The sequence below is a fragment of the Carassius auratus genome, unplaced genomic scaffold (assembly GCF_003368295.1).
Source record: "Carassius auratus strain Wakin unplaced genomic scaffold, ASM336829v1 scaf_tig00005957, whole genome shotgun sequence".
NCBI classification, from domain to species: Eukaryota; Metazoa; Chordata; class Actinopteri; order Cypriniformes; family Cyprinidae; genus Carassius; species Carassius auratus.
The window spans coordinates 27,662-49,596 of NW_020523718.1; the positions used below are offsets into that span (position 1 = coordinate 27,662).

At 36.2% G+C, this 21,935-nt stretch overlaps 1 protein-coding gene across 1 annotated transcript in view; it reads right to left on the bottom strand.

Annotated features, from left to right (window-relative positions):
* The window catches only part of LOC113071109 (probable lysosomal cobalamin transporter), a 62,151-nt gene that overhangs the window by 9,016 nt on the left and 31,200 nt on the right, over nucleotides 1-21,935 (bottom strand). The window contains exons 6-9 of the mRNA XM_026244472.1: nucleotides 20,946-21,034; nucleotides 13,104-13,177; nucleotides 4,570-4,695; nucleotides 3,516-3,668 (exon numbers count right to left, since the gene is read on the bottom strand). Coding sequence (XP_026100257.1) covers nucleotides 3,516-3,668; nucleotides 4,570-4,695; nucleotides 13,104-13,177; nucleotides 20,946-21,034 — 442 coding nt within the window. The remainder of the gene's footprint in view (nucleotides 1-3,515; nucleotides 3,669-4,569; nucleotides 4,696-13,103; nucleotides 13,178-20,945; nucleotides 21,035-21,935) is intronic.

A 21,935-nucleotide genomic window follows, 5' to 3' on the forward strand; every position in this document is an offset into this window, starting at 1 on the left:
TTACAAATGTATATGTTGATACTAGGGGCTGAGTTCTTTGATTTAGCATTGCATCTTAACATTGACTTTTGAGCAGGCACAGAGCCTTAAAGTGGCTGTGTAAAAGGACCTTTAAGTGCAAAAAAAAAAGTAAAATGTAACAATGTACCACAAAATAGAACACAATCTCCAAAATACCAATGAACTATACAACATAGCATTAAGGATGCTAATTTGCCTTGAGGAAGGCACAGAAAAAGTTAACTTCTCTCATTGCCTTGTTTATTTCACATTGTGCACACATTCAAACCCTGTTTGTTATCTATATCAATTTTACATCTGCAGCGGCTTGTTTCCCCATGTTTTGCCATAACGGACCGCTTGAGGCCCCTGGCAGTCAGACGCCCCTGGTCACATTGGCCCAGTCCATAATCGTCCTTGCTCTGAGCTCTGCCAAGGGCTGCATTATCAGTGCACTGTCTGAAAGTGTATTACAGGAGAGATTTTTTTTAATATCCTTTGAATGACAATGAAAGCCTCTATAGGCCTCACACTCGCACAGGCTTCATAAACAGGTTTATTCATTTTATAATTGGACTCGCGACCACCTGCCACTGCTGTCATTCCCGGGGCCTGCTGGGTTCTAATGTGCAAACCTATTGACACACGTTCACATCTACCACAGCTCTACAGTTACAAGCGAACCACCGTGACGACTATATGTATAGATCCAGTGTGCTCGTTATTTGTCGCAAAGGGAGGAAATATGTGCAATTTGCATGGTAAGTGTTGCATTTCATCTTCCGAGGGCTCATTAAAATTCCTTTAGCACCTCCAATACACCACTTTCAATTTTCCGAACCAATTTCCGCCACAGATGAAACGGTAAACACAATAATTAAAATCAATCAAACTTAATCAATCAATCTGATACAGAATTTAGGTCAATTAACCTGCTCTCTAAATGGAATCAATCACATCTGCCGGGTCCACATTAAAGGGTAATAGAGGTGTGCGCTCATGTATTTGTGTACCTCGCAATCTATTAGTCTGTGCTGACAGCTGAATTTATCTAAACTCACCAGCAGGAACTCACACGCAACTCTGTTATGTAATGCCAATGGCTCTCACAACGGAAATGTGTTGAATCAGTAGTTGTGTTAGCGACAACAAAGTACACGTGAGACTTCGCAGCAGGGAGCGGCGGATCGAGCCTGAAATCGGCCCTTGGAGTATCTTAGGAGAAGCTGACTTTTGCACTAAATCGTTAAATTTACACTGTAAATCAGACATATGCTAAGCTTAAACAAGCGCAGCGCATCATTGCAACGTAAACAAGGTGCAGTGACTTATGGAGAGATCTGTTTGGCAGACAGATTCCTCTCAGTATGCATTTCCCCCAAAGCTCTTATGGGAAAATTTGTAAATCTCAAGCCTAGTTTAGGTATAAATAGAGTCTGGAGTCTATCATTAAGAGTGCCATGCTCACGTCTGCTGCTAGTGGGCCACTAAAGACAGAAATGAGGAACCCCTCTGGTGCATAGCATGCTGGGAGAAGAAACGATGCAGAGAATAACAGCAAGTGAATGAGAGGCAGAAAACATTTTAAAGATAGGCTAGAAGAGTGCAGAAGGTTTGTGACAATCACAGCAATTTTTTGCATCACTAGATGTATATTTAATGAGAAATTTCTCCGAATATTGAAATTCTGTCATCATTTACTCAACCACATTTTGCTATTTTCATGGTTAACAGCCCTTAGTTCACCTGAATAGCCAGGATATTCTTTAAACATCATTTTTTGTGTCCCACAGGAGAAAGGAAGTCATACTAGAGCATATTAGAATTTGCCTTTAACACAGTCAAGGTCAATCCCAGCGAGCACACAAATCGGAAAAGAGTTGCCAAATAAATAAATAGAAATATTATATATATATAAAAAAAAAAAAAAAAATGACTTCATTAGCTGGATGAAAGCGCAGACGTAAGGAGAAATAATGCATCTAGCAAAGTGGTTACTCAGTTTGGCAAATCTGTGCCAAGGTGATAAAACTCAAAGGTTTTCTGGAATTTCCTGGGAATACATGGGGGCATTCAAGTGAAGTCATAATGTACGTTTTACATCAAAGTCACCAGGAAAATTAATTTTCTTCACACCACCCCCTTGATAGACTTTGCAAGATAGGATAGTGACATAATGGAACAATGAATTAGGAACAAGACGACGAAAATGCTTGAAAAACATCGAACATCAAAAGGGAAAAGAACATACATTTTAAGCAAGTGCTGCAGTACAGTATATATAAGTCTAAACTTATATAAAACTTTATGCAAATGCTCTGATGGTTTTATTGCAAAACCAATGGAATTTTTTAAGTAATGAAATGGCATCTGTAACCCTTTTTTATTCCATAATTTAATGGATAAACAAGTGAAAGAAAATTCCTGAATGAGAGTTTGCAGATGGCATCTAAATTTATTTACTATTATTGCAATAACTTTCATTAAATTAATGGTAATTAAATTATATACCAGAGTATAAAACTGGCAAGATTTAAGATTCAAATTTTTTCAAGATTATTTAAGATTCAAATAATCTGATAATAATGTCGAAATAGCTTTTGTCTATTAGTTAACCTTAACAAAAAATAATAAAAATACGTAATTGTATGACTTATACAATATTTTCCAAATCTTCTAAAAAGTTATTTCAGATGCAGAAAAACGTTCTGATAAAGACCAGGAACTATTATTGTGGAAGAAAATAGGGTTAATTTTGACTTCATGACTTTTGAGAAAATACAAGCCATTTGAATGACTTCTGATAAAATGTGGTGCAACAGGGTGAGGATTGCAGCTCACAAAGAGCTGAACTCGAACTGGCATCATTTGACACGTTAAAATCTCTTACAAATGCCACTCTTATTCAATCAGAGAGAACTGTCACCTCTGGATATTCAGTTGTGTCGGTGTGTGGGAAGACAGCTGTTTATGATTTGAAGCATTTACTGTTTGATCCAAAGTATGAGTTAAAGAAACTGTATTCTTTCAAAAACGGCTATTGAACGCTGCAAAGTTTATTTGCCAAAAATCCTCATTACAATCATCAGCTTTTTATTTTTTTAAGAGGTTTTGTCATAATTAGGTCTTTCTCTCACCCTAAGACTTAAAACTACATTGTGCCACCTTGTTAAAATAAATGTGGCTGCTCATATGTTTTCAGCTGTCAGAAAGTTGTACACATTCAGAACCAGTCAATTTTTAGTCAGTTTCAGAAGATGGTCTCTTTGAGATGTTGTTTTTTTATATCTTGTTTTGAGAGTACACAAACACAAACACACACACACACTAAAGTAATTTCAAAAAGATCATAGAAAATTGGAATTCTTTTTGCATGACCTCTCTGATTCAAAGCCAAACCCACAACACTGACAAAAAAACAGAAACAATTCAATGTGAGCAATCAGGAGTAGTTGAAACTGAATAAGGCACATGTACAAGTCAGTAAAGTTTATCTAAGGTAAAACTCAACAAACCTTCATGGGACGGAGAGCTGAGCCCACTTTATTGCAGCAGTTCCTCTCTGCAATCTCAAGGTGACGACCCTGCCGACGGAGCACCTGTAGCTTGGCTTCGAGATCCTGGAGGTTCCTCCGGTCTCTCATTGAGAGAGGACGCCCATCGGCACACTGAAGAGAAAGGTACAAACTGATTATTGCATAAAAATACATCATACTGGCTTTTAATATTTTATTTGGTTTCAAATTCAAAATGTCTTAAATGGTTAAATTTTCTCAGCAGCCAATTATTGCCACAAAAAGCTGAGGTTGGTACGAACCCTTGCTTGTCCTCGTTTACATTTATGCATTTGGTGAATCAATTAAATGATCTATGGTTACTGCTACAGGTTTGTCTGTAAACCAATATTTAGTGTGGCATAGGTCATAGTTTCCTTTAGTTGTTGCTATTCTGTTCAAGGTTTATACAGACAAGGGATGTCATACAAAACCACGTCACTGTAAAACCTTTGATCCCAACTTAGAGGAAGATACGGGAAGTGTTTCTTCTTCCTTTTAAGCTTTATAATTTTACTACACTTCCATCCAAAACTTTGGTTGTCAGTATCATTTTATAATATATATATATATATATATATATATATATATATATATATATATATATATATATATATATATATATATATATATATACACACACACACACAATTACTATTATAATTCATTTTGAAGTGTTTATTCCTGTGATTACAAAGCTGAATTTTCAGCATCCCTTACTCTACTCAGAAATCATTCTAATATGTTGATTTGCTGCTCAAAAACATTATCTTTATCTATTTAATTTTTTATCAGTTGAATGCATCTTTGCTGGATAAAAGTATTAAAACTATCCCAAACTTTCTGAACAGTAGTACACTAATTGCAACCTTTATTTGAATCTGTTGACAGCCCTCAGACCAATCTTGGGTCGAGACCCACTGATCAAAAACCACTGACCTCAAGGACAGCAACAGACAAGCAGTTGATAATAAATAAATCTGAATCTGAATTCAGTTCACACACACACGGAGACCTTGGCTTTGAGCTTGTCTATCTGGTGCTCCACCTCCTCCGTGTCTTCAGTGTTCTCCAGACGCTCATACAGGATGCTGCGCGTGCCTTTAATCAGGTTCAGCGGTAGGACGGACATCCCGTACGCCTGACATAGAGAAAGAATGAGCATTAAAGACCAATTATACACCATTCACAGTCATCAGGCAGAGTGCCACCACAATTTCACCAAGAGTCCTGCCGATTGCCTCTAAGTGCCGCTGTGCAGAGGAACTAAATCCATACATTATGGCACTTGATAATAAAAGAGCACTTTCTAAATGGTGTCATTCAGAAGCCCACTGAATCCATGTATGTGTTTTCTGTGCAACGAGGGTGAAGAGGAGGAGATGAAAAGAGTGTGAGAGTGTGTGTTTGCATGCAGCGACCATTTTGAGATGTACGGCATGCTTTCCAGCAATGCACAGCCTAACAGTGCCCCCATGTGACGGCACAAAGTGCACTTTCACATGCACAGTGAATGACAGAAGATATATCTGAGCTCATGTAGGGAAATATGATAAAACCCTGCCATTTCTGGAGGCCGTAAATCAGAGGTTATTTCAACACTGAGCTCATCGATGCTTTTCTTTTCACATCTTGGCATTAGGAAGCGCTGGTCTTATACAGTGAGACTTGGGTCAGAAACCTCCTAGCTTTTCAATATGGGCTTTGTGAACTTTAATTAAAAATAAAGACCATCTTCAATACTCTCCTGGTAGCAAATCAATACAGCCAGAGAATAAAAGAGACAAGGTTGTGCGTACACGCACCTCAAAAAAAAAAAAAAAAAAAACAAAAAAAACTCATGTACCCACATTTGTGCAGTTCTGCCGTTTTCAAAAGCTTTCATATCAAAATGCTAAGAAAAGTCAGCGGCACAATTAGATCTTCAGAAGGTGGCTAAAACACTGGTGACCTTTTTATCTTCTCTGCCGAAGATGCTTTTAGAGCAAGTGACGTGCTCTGTAAAACACGTCATTGCGAGAGTCAGGCCAAGTGTGTTCAGCCGTTGCCATGGGCCGTGACACCCTCTGCTTTGAATCACGAGGGCTCTAAAGGCCGGACCATGTCCCGAATACCAAGCACTCCCTCATAAAAGAGGAATCTGTCCTGCAACCCTGGTGAGACGTCTGCTCCTTCTCGCCTCCTCTTTCCCATTCTTTCCTGCCCTCCTCGCCCCTGCAGTCCGTCAAGCATGAGAAAAATAAAAGAGACACTCCAAACAAAAACAGGTGTGTTCTGTGCTGATTGGAAAAGGAGACCTGAGGCAGGAGACAGAGAGTGAGTATGATAGTTTGAGGAACAGGGGCGAAGAGAGAGAGAGAGAGAGGAAAGGTGGAGAGATGGAAGATGAAGGGGTTGCGGTTGTCAGCTGGGAGAACGGAGGATAGAGGGATGAAAGTGGGGATCGGAGAGCGAGAGAGTAGAGGCATACACCCCCTTGCACAAGGATGCTTTTGTTCAACAGCCTGCATGGGGAAAGTGTGCGCTGCCACAAAACTATGAATTTCTTCTGACATTCTATACACTTTTCAATGTGTCAGACTTCGCAAAAAAATATTTTAACGCGCTAAATTTTTCCAAGCAGGGTCCTGTACACCTTAGGACTATTTATAAGGTTTTCCTCACATTTTAACCAATAAATTTAGGGCTTTTCTACTTATTTTAAAAACATGTAAACAAATTTTCTGATGAATGAATTTAGGATTTCACGTTAGGATTTTAGGATTTTCACCATGAAGCCGTTTGATTATTTTGAGTAATCGACTCTTTTAACTCTTTAACTTTGTGTTTGAGGTCATTTAAATTAACATCCAAATCATGTTTTCAATGTCAACAGAGCATACTACAGTTATGAAAATAATGTCAAAAAAGCATCTTTTCTGATTAAGAAGGAAATGGATGTACAGCAATGTCAATTTGTCAACAAAACAACAAAAATCAGTACATCCACTAAAATTACATACAACATTAAACCATCAAAAGGACGATCTCGCATTGCTATATTAAAACACTCTCTTCTTTGTTCATGCCATAATGAAGACAAAGAAAGTGGATAAAACTGTCAAAAAAATATAAACAGATGTATAGAGAGTTCAGCATGGAACAAGCAATGGTCTTCTGCCAGATGGTGTTTCAGTGTTTCTTCTGTCCCTTTTGTGGTCTGTAAATTAAATATAAATGTGTTACACTGCTGGAAATGAGAGGCTAATTCTATTTGCTGTTGCTTTGTAAATATAACACTGTCAATTTACACCATCCATGCAGGTGTGGAGAGAAACACATCTGTGTCACTTGTCATGGTAAAAACTAAATTAATATATGTCTTTATAAAACACACACTGCAGCTCTGGTTCTGGGTGCTGATTGGTCAATACAATGTTTCAGCTAAAATGGTAAAAATGCAGTATAGTTACTGTGTAACTATTCCCTACCTCTGTCAGCCGTCAACAAACAACTTCAGTTATAAATGTGACACTAGCCACAAAAAAAGTCTTAAGTAGCACAGGTACAGTATATTTGTAGCAATAGCCAAAAATTCGTTGAATGGGTCAAAGTTATACATTTTTCTTTTATGCCCAAAATTATTTGTACATTAAAGGTACAGGTTATAGGACCTGCCACTAGAGGGCGCACTACCAAAACAATAACAATCGCGTGGTTTGATGACGCTAAGAAGGAGCGTGGAATGATGGGATTTGTTGTCTTCTAACCAACCACTGACGGCCATCAATCAGATGGAAATATAAATCATAGATTTATCGCGAGTTCAACGATTTGCGCCAGTAGATTACATACAAAGTCAATGCAAAGATGCGATCAGAATATGGATCAGACTTGTCCTTGCGCAGGTTTAGAGACGCGATGTCCCACGTTTGGCGTGTATGCCCCATAATACTAATCTTGTTGATCGTTATAATAGCATACGTTTTCTGTAAATATACGAATCAAAACAACTCACCTGTCGAGTAAAACACAAGCGAGATCGGCATCTCTTTCTAGTTGAAGTTTGACGCGAAGCTACTTCCGTATTTGTCCAGGACACTGTTGTCATGTGGTTTCTACTTCAGTAAAGGCGGTCATAAAGGGTAACTAATGTCATAGACAGGCGACTGCACTGCCCCGTGTCACTGTTTAGAAGGGGAATTTTCTCATGATTTACAAGTAGCTGAAAACATTAGAGATACTGTTAGTAATCAGCTGGACAAAATATATAACACTAGCCTAGTGGTTTTTGGATATTTTACTTCAAAAATCTTACAAATTGTACCTTAAAGTAAAGATCATGTTCCATGAAAATATTTTGTACATTTTCTACATAAATTTTTTTTTTTTTTTTTTTTTTAGTAATATGCATTGCTAAGAACTTAATTTGGACAGATTTAAAGGCAGATTTTCAAATAATTGTATCTCGACCAAATAATGTCCAATCCTAACAAACCATACATCAATGGAAAGCTTATTTATTTTTTCATGACTGGTTTTGTTGTGCAGAGTCACAAATAATAATGATTACAGTATACAGTATATTAAGTACCATGAACTAACAATTTTTTGTATTACATAATATAATATATTGTTTGGTCCTGATATCTAATCTGTAATGTCATTATAAGAAAGAAAGAAAGAAAGAAAGAAAGAAAGAAAGAAAGAAAGAAAGAAAGAAAGAAAGAAAGAAAGAAAGAAAGAAAACCATCAAACAAGCAAAAAATAATAAAAAATAAAACAATTTAACTAATTAAAAAGCATTTTTTCTGTTGCAAGAATCCCATGAATAGGACTGAGAAATGGAAAAAGAAGCTCTGCATATAAGAGGAGACCTGAGAAAATTCAAATTATGGCATTTGTTGTTGAAGTGGTTCCTCAGATGCACCCGAGACGGTGAGGAGGAGGAAGAGGCTCTCTTACCAGTCGCAGGTCATTTTTGCAGCACTATGATTAAATCAGTGGAAATTAATGCGGTCACCCTCTCGTTGGGAATCAGCATCTTTGGGCCGCAGATTTAAGAGGGAGAGGAACCCTCCAGGGCTGAACGTCAGCATGCAAGCCAGTCTTTTAAATCACCACACTGAGACGGCCCACGGTCAAGTGGACAGATCAAAGAGCCGTGATATACGCTCATATGCATATGCAAATATTACATGCACATTAAAAAGTCAGCGGGTTAATCATTTTCATTGTAATGTCACACCAGCAGCAAAATAAGCTTGATATAAGACATCAGCATCGATATTACCTAACGAAGGATGTTAAATGGGTTCAAGTGAGAATGCAAACAGCGTTTTTGAAGCACGGCAACCGGTTTAGACTTTGAGAGGTCAGGAACTGCTTTGAGCAGAACGGGGCTCGATCAAGCATAAAACACACTTTTGCACCTCATAACATTAAGGGCCCTATCTTGCACCCAGCGCAATTGACTTTGTACACCGACGCATGTGTCATTCCTATTTTGCACCCGCGCAAAGCGCGCTTTTCCCTCCACAGAAGCACGTCGCTAAACTAGTGAATGAACTTGCGCTCCCTGGGCGGTTCAGCGCAAAAAAGGAGGCGTGTTCCGGCGCAAACAATCCCTGGTGCTATTTTGCTGTTCCATTAAACAGTTGCGCCACTGACCAGAAAAAACCTAGTCTAAAGTCAGTGGCGCGTTGCGCGTTGTTCATTATGCTATTTTAAGGGCGCATGCTTGACCATAATGTATAGCGTGCACAACGCGCATACACTCATGTAATCTACACAGATGCAACAGTTATTTTTGCAAATCATAAATTGTTACACTAAAAAAATATTAACACATGAGATGACGGAAATCATTGTGGTGTGCCACGAAGATGTGAAAAAATAGGCATAAATCTAGCTTACAAATTATTCAGGCTAATTGTAGTAATTAAGGATCAGACCTGTTTGAGGTCATATATGTATATAAGGACATCTGACAAATTGGTTTGTCCATCAAGAACCAGGAAAAAAAATTGATGAAACAATTCGCTATTTCCTCCCACGCCTGTTTAACCGACGCTATTTTGGGTGGGTTTCTCCCATCCCCATACAACACAACTTCTCTGTCTTTCACTGCTCTTACAAGAACAACAGTCTCCTCGGCTGTGAACCGCTCCTGGCGTGCGCCTGGTAAATACGCCATAATAATAGCAATCCATCATGGAACTTGCGCACCTGCTTTTAAAGGGAATGTTGGATGACGCTCTGATTGGTTTATTTCACGTTACGCCCAAACCACACCTATGAATAATGAAGCTACTTCAGACCAACCCATTTTAGATTTTGCGCCGGGCGCAAGAGCCATTTATCCCGCCGGGAAAATAGCAACAGCGCCGAGACCCGCCCACAAACTTACTTGCGCTTCGCGCTTTGACACTTGCGTTTCAGATCGTTAAAATATGGCCCTAAGGGTGATAAAGGCTTCTTGAAACAGCATCTTGGACAAAGGAGGGTCTACGAGTACATAAAGGTGTCAAAAAATGGAGAGCCCTTTCAGACGATAAACACGGATGAGGTGAAGGTGAGTTCAAGGTGATTGGTGATCACTAATGGGAAAAGTTTAGAATGAAGCGGCAAGAACTGACACATACTGTACACAACAGTGACTGTCATTTAAATCCTGTCGGTGGAAAGTTTAAAAGACGTGTGCAAATGCTTGAATTCTCTCTTCTGAGGATTAAAGCAATATACGAGCCATCGTGCAGGAAGTAAAAAAGGCGTTTCAAGTGCAAAACCACTTTCTTCAGTTCAAAGAACAAACAACATTTACCTAGAAGGAGCTCTTCTGCATTTTCCCGAATAAGCAATTCATCCCCAAACAGCCTGAAATAACCAAACTTTTGCAACTGCATGCTGTTTCACTTAAAAAGCACGATTAAAACTCCCAGCATGATTGTTTTTAAGAGCTGGCCATCCAAGCATTGGATAGGTAAGTTACCATCGCCCGCCCTGACCATATGGCACTTCTGAGGCTTATTAACAAGCCGAGGCTCCTGTTTGTATGTGCTTAGGTTGAATATTAATTTCCCAGTAGCTCAGCAAAGTGTGATGCTGGCCAAAAACAGCAAGTGTTGAAGGTTTGAAATGCATGCTTTAGTGTTTAGTTGAAACTCAGCCGGCCGTGGTGTTGTCATTACAGGTTTACATCTCAGCCAGTGGTTTGAATTAAGAGCAACTGGCCACCTTGGCTCAAAGTGCAGTGATAAATTAACCTGCCCACCCTGGACAATACTGCGGCTGCATACGGTGCCCATCACTTAGATTCCATTAGGTTAATCATGCATAATAATAACACATAGGCTGGTATGATAAATCACCCATCGCTTTAGAAACTTGGATTAGGGAGGATGGGTGATTCGAGTTCTTTAGTGTAGAAAGGGAGGAGGGCTGGGAAAAGCAACAACAGGAAAGAGAAAGTGCAATAGGAACAGCCCAAGTGAGAGAAACTTGGGTTTTGACAAGGTATCTTTGATTGGTTTTGAGTCTCTATACCACAGCGGAGAAGATTAAAAACAACAGCGCACTAGGAGTCTTTCTTTCTCCATAAGCAGCTTTCTGGGCTTCTGACAACAGGAGGTCAGAAAGGAGAACATTACCATCCTCAAAGCATTTTGAAAATTGTCTAACCTTTAATACAGGCTAGTATTCAATAGCTTCAAAAGTCTCCGTTATGTACGATTACAATTACGTGAAAAGCACAATTTAAGCAGTGACTTATTAGTGACTTAGACCTAAAAGCAGCAGCAATTCAGTGGGATTCTTACTGAAATTTCAAAATATCCAAAATTAAATTGGCAAATATGGTGTGTAAATACTATTGTTCTTAAATATGAAATTATTAAATTTAGATCTAAATATATGTGATTTTAAAAGATTGGGATCAGTAAGATTTTTATGTTTTTTAAAGAAGTCTCTTATGCTCATCAAAGCTACATTTATTTGATAAAAATACAATAAAACAGTATCACGATTAATCACATCAACAGTAAGTTTTTTATTTGCATAATATATGCGTGTGTTTTGTTTATATTTATTATGTATATATACACACAACTACAGTATATATTTTGAAAATATTTACATGTATTTACGTCTATATTTATAATAAATATATTTAATATATAAATATAACATTTTTCAGATATTTGACATGCATGTGTGTGTATTTATATATATATAATAAATATACACAGCACACAGACATATTATTTTTATTAGACATATTAAGTTTATTTAGGATGTGATTAATTGCGATTTATCGATTGACAGCACTAATTTAAATATATATATATATATATATATATATATATATATATATATATATATAAAGAAGACCATTTATTCAAATTAAAAAGATTTAGTAAGAATACTAGTGATTACTATTATATTTTTATGAATGTAATACATGCTTGCTAAATAAAATAATTACTTTTCAAAAAAATAATAATCCCTTTTTTTACGCAGTGTTGACAGTTAAATTTCTATTTTGAATAAATGCTATTTTTTCCAACATTTAATACCTCAAAGGATCCTAAAAAGAGGTATTACAAAATATTAAGCATGTTATTATACACATAAGCACCAGTTCACAATTTGGATAACAATTTCTTTATCACTGCAAAAATTATTATGCTATTGAATATGCTCCTTTATGTAAAATATAAAGTATATATTTATATATTTTGTTTCAAACAGTGTGCCACAGTGAACGTATTCCACCTCATTCTCTTCAATCCCTGACAAAGCGGAGATTCTCATAGCCTGGTTCCTCATGATGTTGAAAAATGGATAACATTAACAAGTGTTACAGTACAATCAATTTATCTTATCCGAATAGAACAGCTACAGTATGCTGAAGGAATCAGAATACAGGCGTTTATTAATGGCCTTCAGGCTCAGATATATAAATAGGAGAGAGATAACAGGCCATATACATCACACTGACGTCTCGGGCACACATCGGTGAGAAATGACAGAGTGTCATTTTGAGCGATTGCAGGCCAAAACGCAAGAATCACAAAACATTTCTAACATTGAGGGGCCGTTTCATCATTCAGGATGACTACAATCAAAGACTGTTTCCATACAGCGGCCTTTGTGGAATATGAGAAACCTACGCATGAAGATGACCTATCGGGATTCTACAGTCAAAGCTAGGTCAACAACCACTTCAGGAAAATGATTCTCTTACACATCTATAAATGTAAAAATCACCTTAGTTGTTGTCATTACAACAACTGTTTTAACTTCCAAACCAGCCTGACACTGGTTCAACCAATGGCATGAGTTTAGGGCGGGACAATCTGTATCTTTCAACCAATGGCAAATGGCACTAGCGGTATATAAAAGGACAGACAAGCATACTTAAATTGTGGACAGAAATGTGCATATTATGTCTAAAATTGCCTCCCCGTGACAGTGCTGAGCAGTCTCTTCGCACAACCCCTCGTAAACGCATGCAAATCGATGGGGCACAAGTAACCACCAACCATTATCAATTCTCTGTTGGCCACTCACCGTGTATGTGATCACTGCCAGCATGCCAATCAAGGTGAGCGAGCTGATGGAGAACGACAGGGCAGCCAGGCCATCTGCAAGACAGAGGGGAAATTTATTTATGACATGGGCCAAAAGCATAGCTCTGTTAAGTTTTGGTCATGCGCCAGATATATTTATATATATATAATATATATATATATATATATATATATATATATATATATATATATATATATATATATATATTCAGAGTTCCTGCACCCCTGGGAAATTTCTCAATGCACCTCATCTTCTTTCCTCTCTTACTATCATTTCTCTCAACCTCCTCTTACTCTGACATAGTTACTGAAAGGTCAGCAAAGTTTTTGCCCTCTAAATTCTAATAGTCACAATGACATGTTGAAAATACTGTATAAAGGACGTTCAGGAAAGCTTTATTTAAAGGTCCCATGACATGGATTATTTCCCTTTCTTTAAATGCTTTGTAATGTTTCTTTAGGTGTATTTATATTGTTAGTATGATTTTTACATTTAAAATTTAGAAATAAAAAGCATTTTTATATCCTGATATTAGCCCTCTGGCTTGAATGCTCTGTTTGAAGAGGCGTGTCTGCTGTGAGACTCCGAGTAAACCACAACTGTTGTGATTGGCTGACATCTTTAATTCGAAATGCATATTACATGTGAAACCCCTCTCAAATATATATATATATATATATATATATATATATATATATATATATATATATATATATATATATATATATATTTTACTATTACAGCTGTCGAGATTAACGAATCATGGAAGTGTTGATTATATAATTATTTTTTAGATCTTTTCTCATCACATGAAAGGCTGCAGTGATGAGCATTGAGTAGACAGAGTCTGTATTATATGTAAATATTTGGGCGGGCAAAGCAGAGAAAGGGGAGGTAACAATTCTCGTTACAACGTCACAACGAGGAGATTCAAGATCAGCCCGTTTGAGCTTCCATTTTCTCAAAGGCAGAGAAAGATAGAAAAATCTCAATTTACACCGATTCAAATTTCTAGAAACTTGGGGAGCATACACAGGCTAGGGGAACTCATATTAATCTTAAAAAACCTCAGAAAGTGAAATTTTCATGTCATAGGACCTTTAATAGTCAATATCAATACCAGTAAAATTTCACAATTCTTGATGCCACAGCAAAAGCTAACATGCTACTAAACATTTTGCTTTATTTAAAAACTTTTAATATTGAATTAAAAGGTTTGATATTTTTACTATATTGTATTAGATTAGATGGTTAGATTTATAATATTTTTTTATTTTCTATATTTATTGTTGATGATGATTAATAATAATTATTAATATATGGATACATTAAACATTATGGAGTATAAAAGTGCTTTAAAAGTATTAACTAAGTATATTAAGTCACATTTAAGCATTGCTCTTCACATTTGTAAAGAACTGTTCAAGTAAAATAATCTGTAATAATAATAATAAAAAATGATGAGAAATACAAGCAATTAAAAATGTAAACAATAAATACTGTTGTTGTTGATATAAAAAATTATGAATATAATATACAAATAAATATTTAAACAAAAGAATGCACAAGTATACAAAAGTACTTTTATATTTTTAATAGATTAAGCAAATTTTAATAAAGCTTTAATTTTCACATTTATCAAATAATCAGTAATAAAAAATAATAAATAAACACATAAAAAATACAAATAATTACATTTAAAAATATATATATAATTTCAAAGTAAAAAAGTTTGTTTCATTACTATATATATATATATATATATATATATATATATATATATATATATATATATATATATATATATATATATTAATACAACTACTTGAAATAATGTATTATGAATAACTGTTGTTACTCAAACTCTTTTTGTTTCATGAATATATACTGAATATATATAATGTTTGCAGTAAAATAAAAATGCTGAGTGTTGTTTACTGCGCAAAAACTAGCCTACAAGTCTAACTGTAAAATCTATGAAGAAAAAAAAAACAGACAGTACCATCTTTCTGCTCTTCCATAATTTAACAGGCACAAACCCTGCATTTTTGCTGTGAATAGCTTGACTGCTCACATTCAAAAGAAATTGCTGTTGGTTTGTTTTTTAGTACAGACTTGGTGAAGTACATCTGACATTTTGTGAATCCCTAGTCCTCACGATACAAGATGGCACATGGAACTGAGAGAGAGGGGAAAAGGGGGAAAATGAGTGAAAAGAGTAGAGGGCATGATGCCAGCTGTCAGATCTGAGGCCAGCTGAGGCAGATTTATGGGAAGTGACCGCCACCGCACTCCCTGTTAGGATCCCACCTGTCATAGGGAGCGAGAGAGTTGAACACACACAAACTCGCACGATTCCCCTTTCCTCTGGTTCTGAGTTATGGCCCAGCGGAGCAAAACACAGCATCCTGGCAGCCCTGAGCCCAGAAAGCCCCCTTCTGCCTGCAGCCCACCTCAATGAAATGCAACCTACTGTTCTCTGTTTATTTTCCTCAGGAACTGCTTTACATCACTCACAAAATGACTTCTTTCCATTCAGTCGAACCACATGAATTCTGAGAAGTGTTTGCTGCGCCACCCACCACGTTCCATACACAAAAAGCCCCGAGACACAAAAGCCAACGAGAAGAAATGAAGATGATTACACTCCTGCTTCCTAATGTAGCAAACGGAAGAATATAAAAAGAAGAGGAGCTTTGATGTCTGATGGCTGAAATGAGCATTTGCATCTGAATAGGTGTTTCCCTTTGTGATGTCCCAGCTTTTGTTAAGTGGTGAAGGAGCTATGCCGGAGACAATAGCGTTCGTGTTTGCTACGGAAAGCCGCTCTGTTTATGAACTCCTCACAATGCAGGGGGACCTGCGTTTTCCGTTGCTTCCCCGGAAGACTAACTGAGGGATTGGACAGAGAATATATTGTTGATTATCTGAGGCGGCTCCACAGCTGCTCTAGCGGCTGATTCCTCGGCACTCGGAGAGAGTGGAGGCCCTTATCTCGACATGCACGGAGCACCCCGGGCTTATGTACGCCGAGGAGACCGCTGCCACTGAGAAGTGTTTATTAAAGAGCTCTTAGCTGTGGTATTCACAACATGAGCTTGCTATGATAACCTCATGGAGATGGAAAGCAGCTTGCTTAAGCCAACTCACTCACTGGATTCTGGATTACAGGAAAAGAGAAAACGCACTGCTCCCCAACAATTACAGACAGAAATATTATCAAACAAAAGTGGTGCAGGAGAGGTTCTCAACTATTTCAATTTATCTTAATCTTATTTATGGTGTTCAAAAAAAAAAAAAAAAAACCTATGAGCATAGACATATGCCTTATTTAATGCACAGACAGTAAAAAAGCAAGGCACTAATATGACAATTCTAACTAATATTGAAATTATTTATATTCATGTTTTATTAGCCATTAAAAAATAAACAGACAATATTAAAAATCAAAATAAATAAGAAATAAAACAATTATATTTTAAATGCTACAAGGTATCAAATTATAATATACAATATATATATATATATATATATATATATATATATATATACAGTGGGGATCGAAAGTTTGGGCACCCCTTGCAGAATCTGTGAAAATATGAGTAATTTTCAAAAAAAAGAGAGATCATACTAAATGCATGTTATTTTTTATTTAGTACTGTCCTGAGTAAGATATTGTACATAAAAGATATTAACCTTTAGTCCACAAGACAAAATAAATGCTGAAATTATTAAAATAACCCCAGTTATTGGGAACCCTTGGTTCTTAATACTGTGTTCTGTTACCCGATGATCCACAACTGTCTTTCTGTTTTGTGATGGTTGTGCATGAGTCCCTTGTTTGTTCTGAACAGTTAAACTGAGCAGCGTTCTTCAGAAAAATCTTTAAGGTCCGGCAGATTCTTCAGTTTTCCAGCATCTTTGCATATTTGAACCCTTTCCAGCACTGAATTTATGATTTTGAGATGCATCTTATCACACTGAGGACATTTGAGGGACTCAAACACAACTATTTAAAAAGATTCAAACATTCACTGATGCTCCAGAAGGAAACAAGATGCATTAAGAGCTGGGGGGTGAAAACTTTTGGAATTTGAAGATCAAGGTAAATTGTACTTAATTTGTGTACCGGGAAACATACAAGTATCTTCTGTTGCTTACGAAGGGCAGAACTAAATTTAAAAAAAATTATATTTCAACAAAATAAGACAAATTTGGCCATCTTCATCGTGTTCAAAAGTTTTCACCCCCCAGCTCTTAATGCATCTTGTTTCCTTCTGGAGCATCAGTGAATGTTTGAATCTTTTTAAATAGTTGTGTTTGAGTCCCTCAAATGTCCTCAGTCTGAAAAGATGTATCTCAAAATCATACAGTCACTGCTGGAAAGGGTTCAAATATGCAAAGATGCTGGAAAACTGAAGAATCTGCAGGACCTTAAAGATTTTTCTGAAGAACGCTGCTCAGTTTAACTGTTCAGAACAAACAAGGGACTCATGCACAACCATCACAAAACAGAAAGACAGCCGAGGATCATCAGGTAACAGAACACAGTATTAAGAACCAAGGGTTCCCAAACTTTTGAGTGGGGTTATTTTAATAATTTCAGCAATTTTTTTGTCTTGTGGACTAAATGTTAATATCTTTTATGTACAATATCTTACTCAGGACAGTACTAAATAAAAAATAACATGCATTTAGTATGATCTCTCTTATTTTTTGAAAATTACTCATATTTTCACAGATTCTGCAAGGGGTGCCCAAACTTTCGATCCCCACTGTATGTGTATATGAGATTGACTAAAGATATATTTAACAATTGGATTAAATTAGTATTGTTTTTAAGGATTAACTTAACAGCAAATAAATGTAATATGACTGGTAATCCAAATGTAAAATAATTAGATTCACGTCGTAGCCAATAAAGAATAAAAGAAATCTAAAATCAATCATTAAAGGATGTAAGTGAATTTAGCCATCACAGCGTTACATGTACAGAATGAAAATCGCTAATCATTTTGAGATTCGCTAAAGATTATGTGTTTAACAATATTATTAAATTACTAGTGTTTTTAAATAATAATGTAGTGTAAAATAAACGTTAGATCAATACAAAGGTAATCTAAATGTTAAATAATTACATTCATGTTATAGCCAATAAAGAATAAAATATAAATATTTAAATTATATACAATTTAGTATAAATTAGTAAGAAAAAACACTATAAATTAAACTAATTAATATAAATGCTACAAGTGAATTCAGGCATCACAACGTAATGATGTACATGTACAATATGAAAAATGGATATTCATTTTGAGATTTGCTAAAGATTATATGTAACAATTATATAAACATGTTTTTAAAGATTACTTTATGGTCAAATAAGTAAATATGACTGCAAAATAATTGTTATATTCATGTTATATCCAATAACGAATAAACAGTCAATATTTAAATTCTCTACATTTTAGTGATGGAAAAAGAAACATTTAAAAACTAAAAATAAATCATTTAAATGCTACCAGTGAATTCAGGAATTTACAGTTTTAAATTTACAGTATTAAAAATGGATATTAATTTTTAGATCTACTAAAAAGCTGTCATTTTCCACACACCTAAAACAGATCTAACCCCTTGCAACCACCTTATGATACAAACATTTTTTCTTCACTATTCTGGCTCATTACAGACTAGAGCTATGAATGCACAATGATGTCATCAAATCCAAATTAGATTCAGCGTAGCTGATGCCTGATGCCTTCTCGTCACACTACGTCACTCTAACTCCAATTTGAAATGTGACACTTACTGAAACACATTCAGCTCAGCGGGAAAGTAAATCAGAGAACAAGAGCTGTCTGAGGGGATTCTGGGTCCAGGCCTCCGCTGCATAATCAGGTAGAGATTTTTTGGAGCCTATGTCTGTGATAAGATCAGATCTCCAGCTGTCTACCCTTCTGCACGCTCCCTCGCCCTCTCGCCTCAGTCTTACCCGCTAATGGGGAATGGGGTATTGCATTCAGTTTACATTTGATGTCTGTTTCACATGGGGGAACCGGCAACTGAACCGATGCATATCTGTGGAATTGGTAATGGACAACCATGGCTTCGGGATGACACCGGGTGGAAATCATCAGCCTGCCTTGCCGCATGGATCAAGGTGCTCCTTCAGCAGCCGAGGCTTCTCAGAGACATGATAACCCTGCTCACATGGCACACGGGTCTGGTTACTAATTTAACACGTGGAGTGGAGATGAGGAGCAGGGTACCACAACCGTCAACCTCAAGGTCTGCTGCAGATTTTGACAAACAAGCCAGTTTCAAAAGAGCCCTTTTTCTGATGTTCTTTCCACCTAGACTTTTTGCTCGATTTCCATTCATTAGGCCAGGGCTGCTGGGAAGGGGCAATGACAGCTCTAAGACCCCCTCACAGGAATCAGGCACTGTCTCAAATAGCCACAGACCTACTCCAGGCTATTATTGGATTAGGTTGGATTCTTTAGTGGCTCCATTCCTGCCAACTTGATGGTCTTCAAGGGAGAGTGACGCAAGTGTCATGACCCAACCTAACAAGGGAAGTTCTCTGAAGGAACACCGTGGTATTGGCAAATCACACTTGCTTTCTCAGAGCATAACAAACCATGGGACAAAAAATTACTTGTACTGGAAGTAAAAAAGGCATGTGACTTGTCTGTGACCTTCAAATGAGCCTTCAGAATGTGATAAGAAAGGCTCTGGAGAACACTGACACAAAAATACTCAGACAGCTTCCTTTACACAGACTCCCTTAAATATAGAGAGCTAGAGAGGGGAAAAAAATAGAAAAGGGATGATCCTTTGTCCTCAGCCGTGTTAACATCTAAGGTTTTTTTATATTTTAGTGGACTTTGGTTTATTATATATATATATATATATATATATTCAGTTTTATTTTTTATTTCAGTTAAAGTTTTTGTCATTCTTGTAATTTGTACATATATTGTTTTTTCTTAATTTTTAGTTTTAATTCAGTTTTAGTTATTTTAATATTTTAAGTTAATGAAAATAAGAAATGTTTTATTGGCAATTAACTGAAAAAACACATCAAAGTTGCAGTCCATAAATTTCTGGTATTCAAAATTAACAAAATTTATATAATAAGCAAGTTCACCACAAATCCATTTTCCAAACCGTGTTTTTGACTTGTCCTGAATCATTACTCTACACCTATAATAAGTGTTTTTATTCAGACTACTTCAGACTGGTTCAGGTAGGTACCGCTGTGCTGAGTAGCCTGTACCTGTGTGATTTGTCATAAACATAAACAGAGAGAAGTAGCACCGGCTACAACATTCTTCCACAAGACTTGTTTAGTTACTGTTAGAGCGACAAAAGTTACGGACTGTAGCTTTAAGATTTATTTAAAAATACGCTTAAGTATTTTTTTTAACTAACTAGTTGCTTATTATCATATCTATTATTAACATATTAGCTGTTTATTAGTGTAATAAAGCACATATTCTGCATGACCATATTCTAAATACTTGAAGGAAGATCTTATTGACATGTCAAAAGCAGCCAGGTCTTTTCTTTTTTTTTTTCAAGACAGCAAATTTAGGTAGCACAATGAGGTCTGTTGACATTGACGAGGCTAAATGTCAGGGCTGCCAAACCCACACATCACCTCTGCTCGTGGCTTGGCAGCATCCGTCGCTTTCTAAAAAAACACCTGTCGTTTTGTTGTTGTGGCCCTGGAAGTCAAAACTCTTTTTGCCGTTTTCTTTGCAAGTGTCAGTAAAAATGAGCTGCAATTCCACTTAAAGAGGTCTTTATGGTACTTACGGCTGCTGCCCAGCTCCTTGAACAGATACTGCACCTTCTCCCACTGAGTGGAGTTCCGGTTCGGCGGAGATTCCAACGGAACAAATGTCCTACAACAGAAGTTCAACATTTCTCAATCATAATGTCATGACTTATATACTACTGTTTAAAAGTTTGGGATTTGTACGACGTCAAATTGTGGGGGGGATTTTATATATATAAACACACACACACACACACACACACATATATGCTTACTTAGGCTGCATTCATTTGATCAAAATAACAGTAACACAGTTTTACTGTAAAATAGCATTACAATTTATTTATTCTATTTTAACATGTGATTTTTTCCTTTGAAGGTCTTCAGCATCACATGATCTTTCAGAAATATATTTTTAATAAATCTCTGACACTCAGTGGCTACATGCACACTGCAACATAATATGACTGTTAGTGTTTAAGAGAAAATTTAGTCACACAGCAAACAATCTCTTCAATCAAATATAAAAACACGTATAAAAACAAATGACAATGGCATAATAGCAATTTTATATAGCAAATATATGAGCACATGAATAGACGAATTCAAATATATTTTTATATATTTTTAACCATCTGTTTGTATTGGTCAGCTGAAGTTACATTTGAAAAATATCAATAAAATAAATAATTTATTATCTAAGCAAAGCATCAAGAAAACTCATTTCAAAGTTCTGCTATGCAATGTATTATATACATTAAACAGAAATATATTTAATGTCTAGATATAAAAAGAATATTTATTTGTTTTATGAAATTTAAAGGGATATAATTGTATTAATTGTATTAATGTATCTGGAGAAACATTCAGATTAACATGGGGGGAGTGTCTTTTTCTAGGCCACTGAAAAAGTATGAATTTTTTAATTATGTAAGAATTCGTCATTTAAAAACATTTCTTTCAAATGTATTGTACAACTTTAAGTAGAGCACCTTTACCCAAAAGGAAAATTGTTCTCTTGGATATAT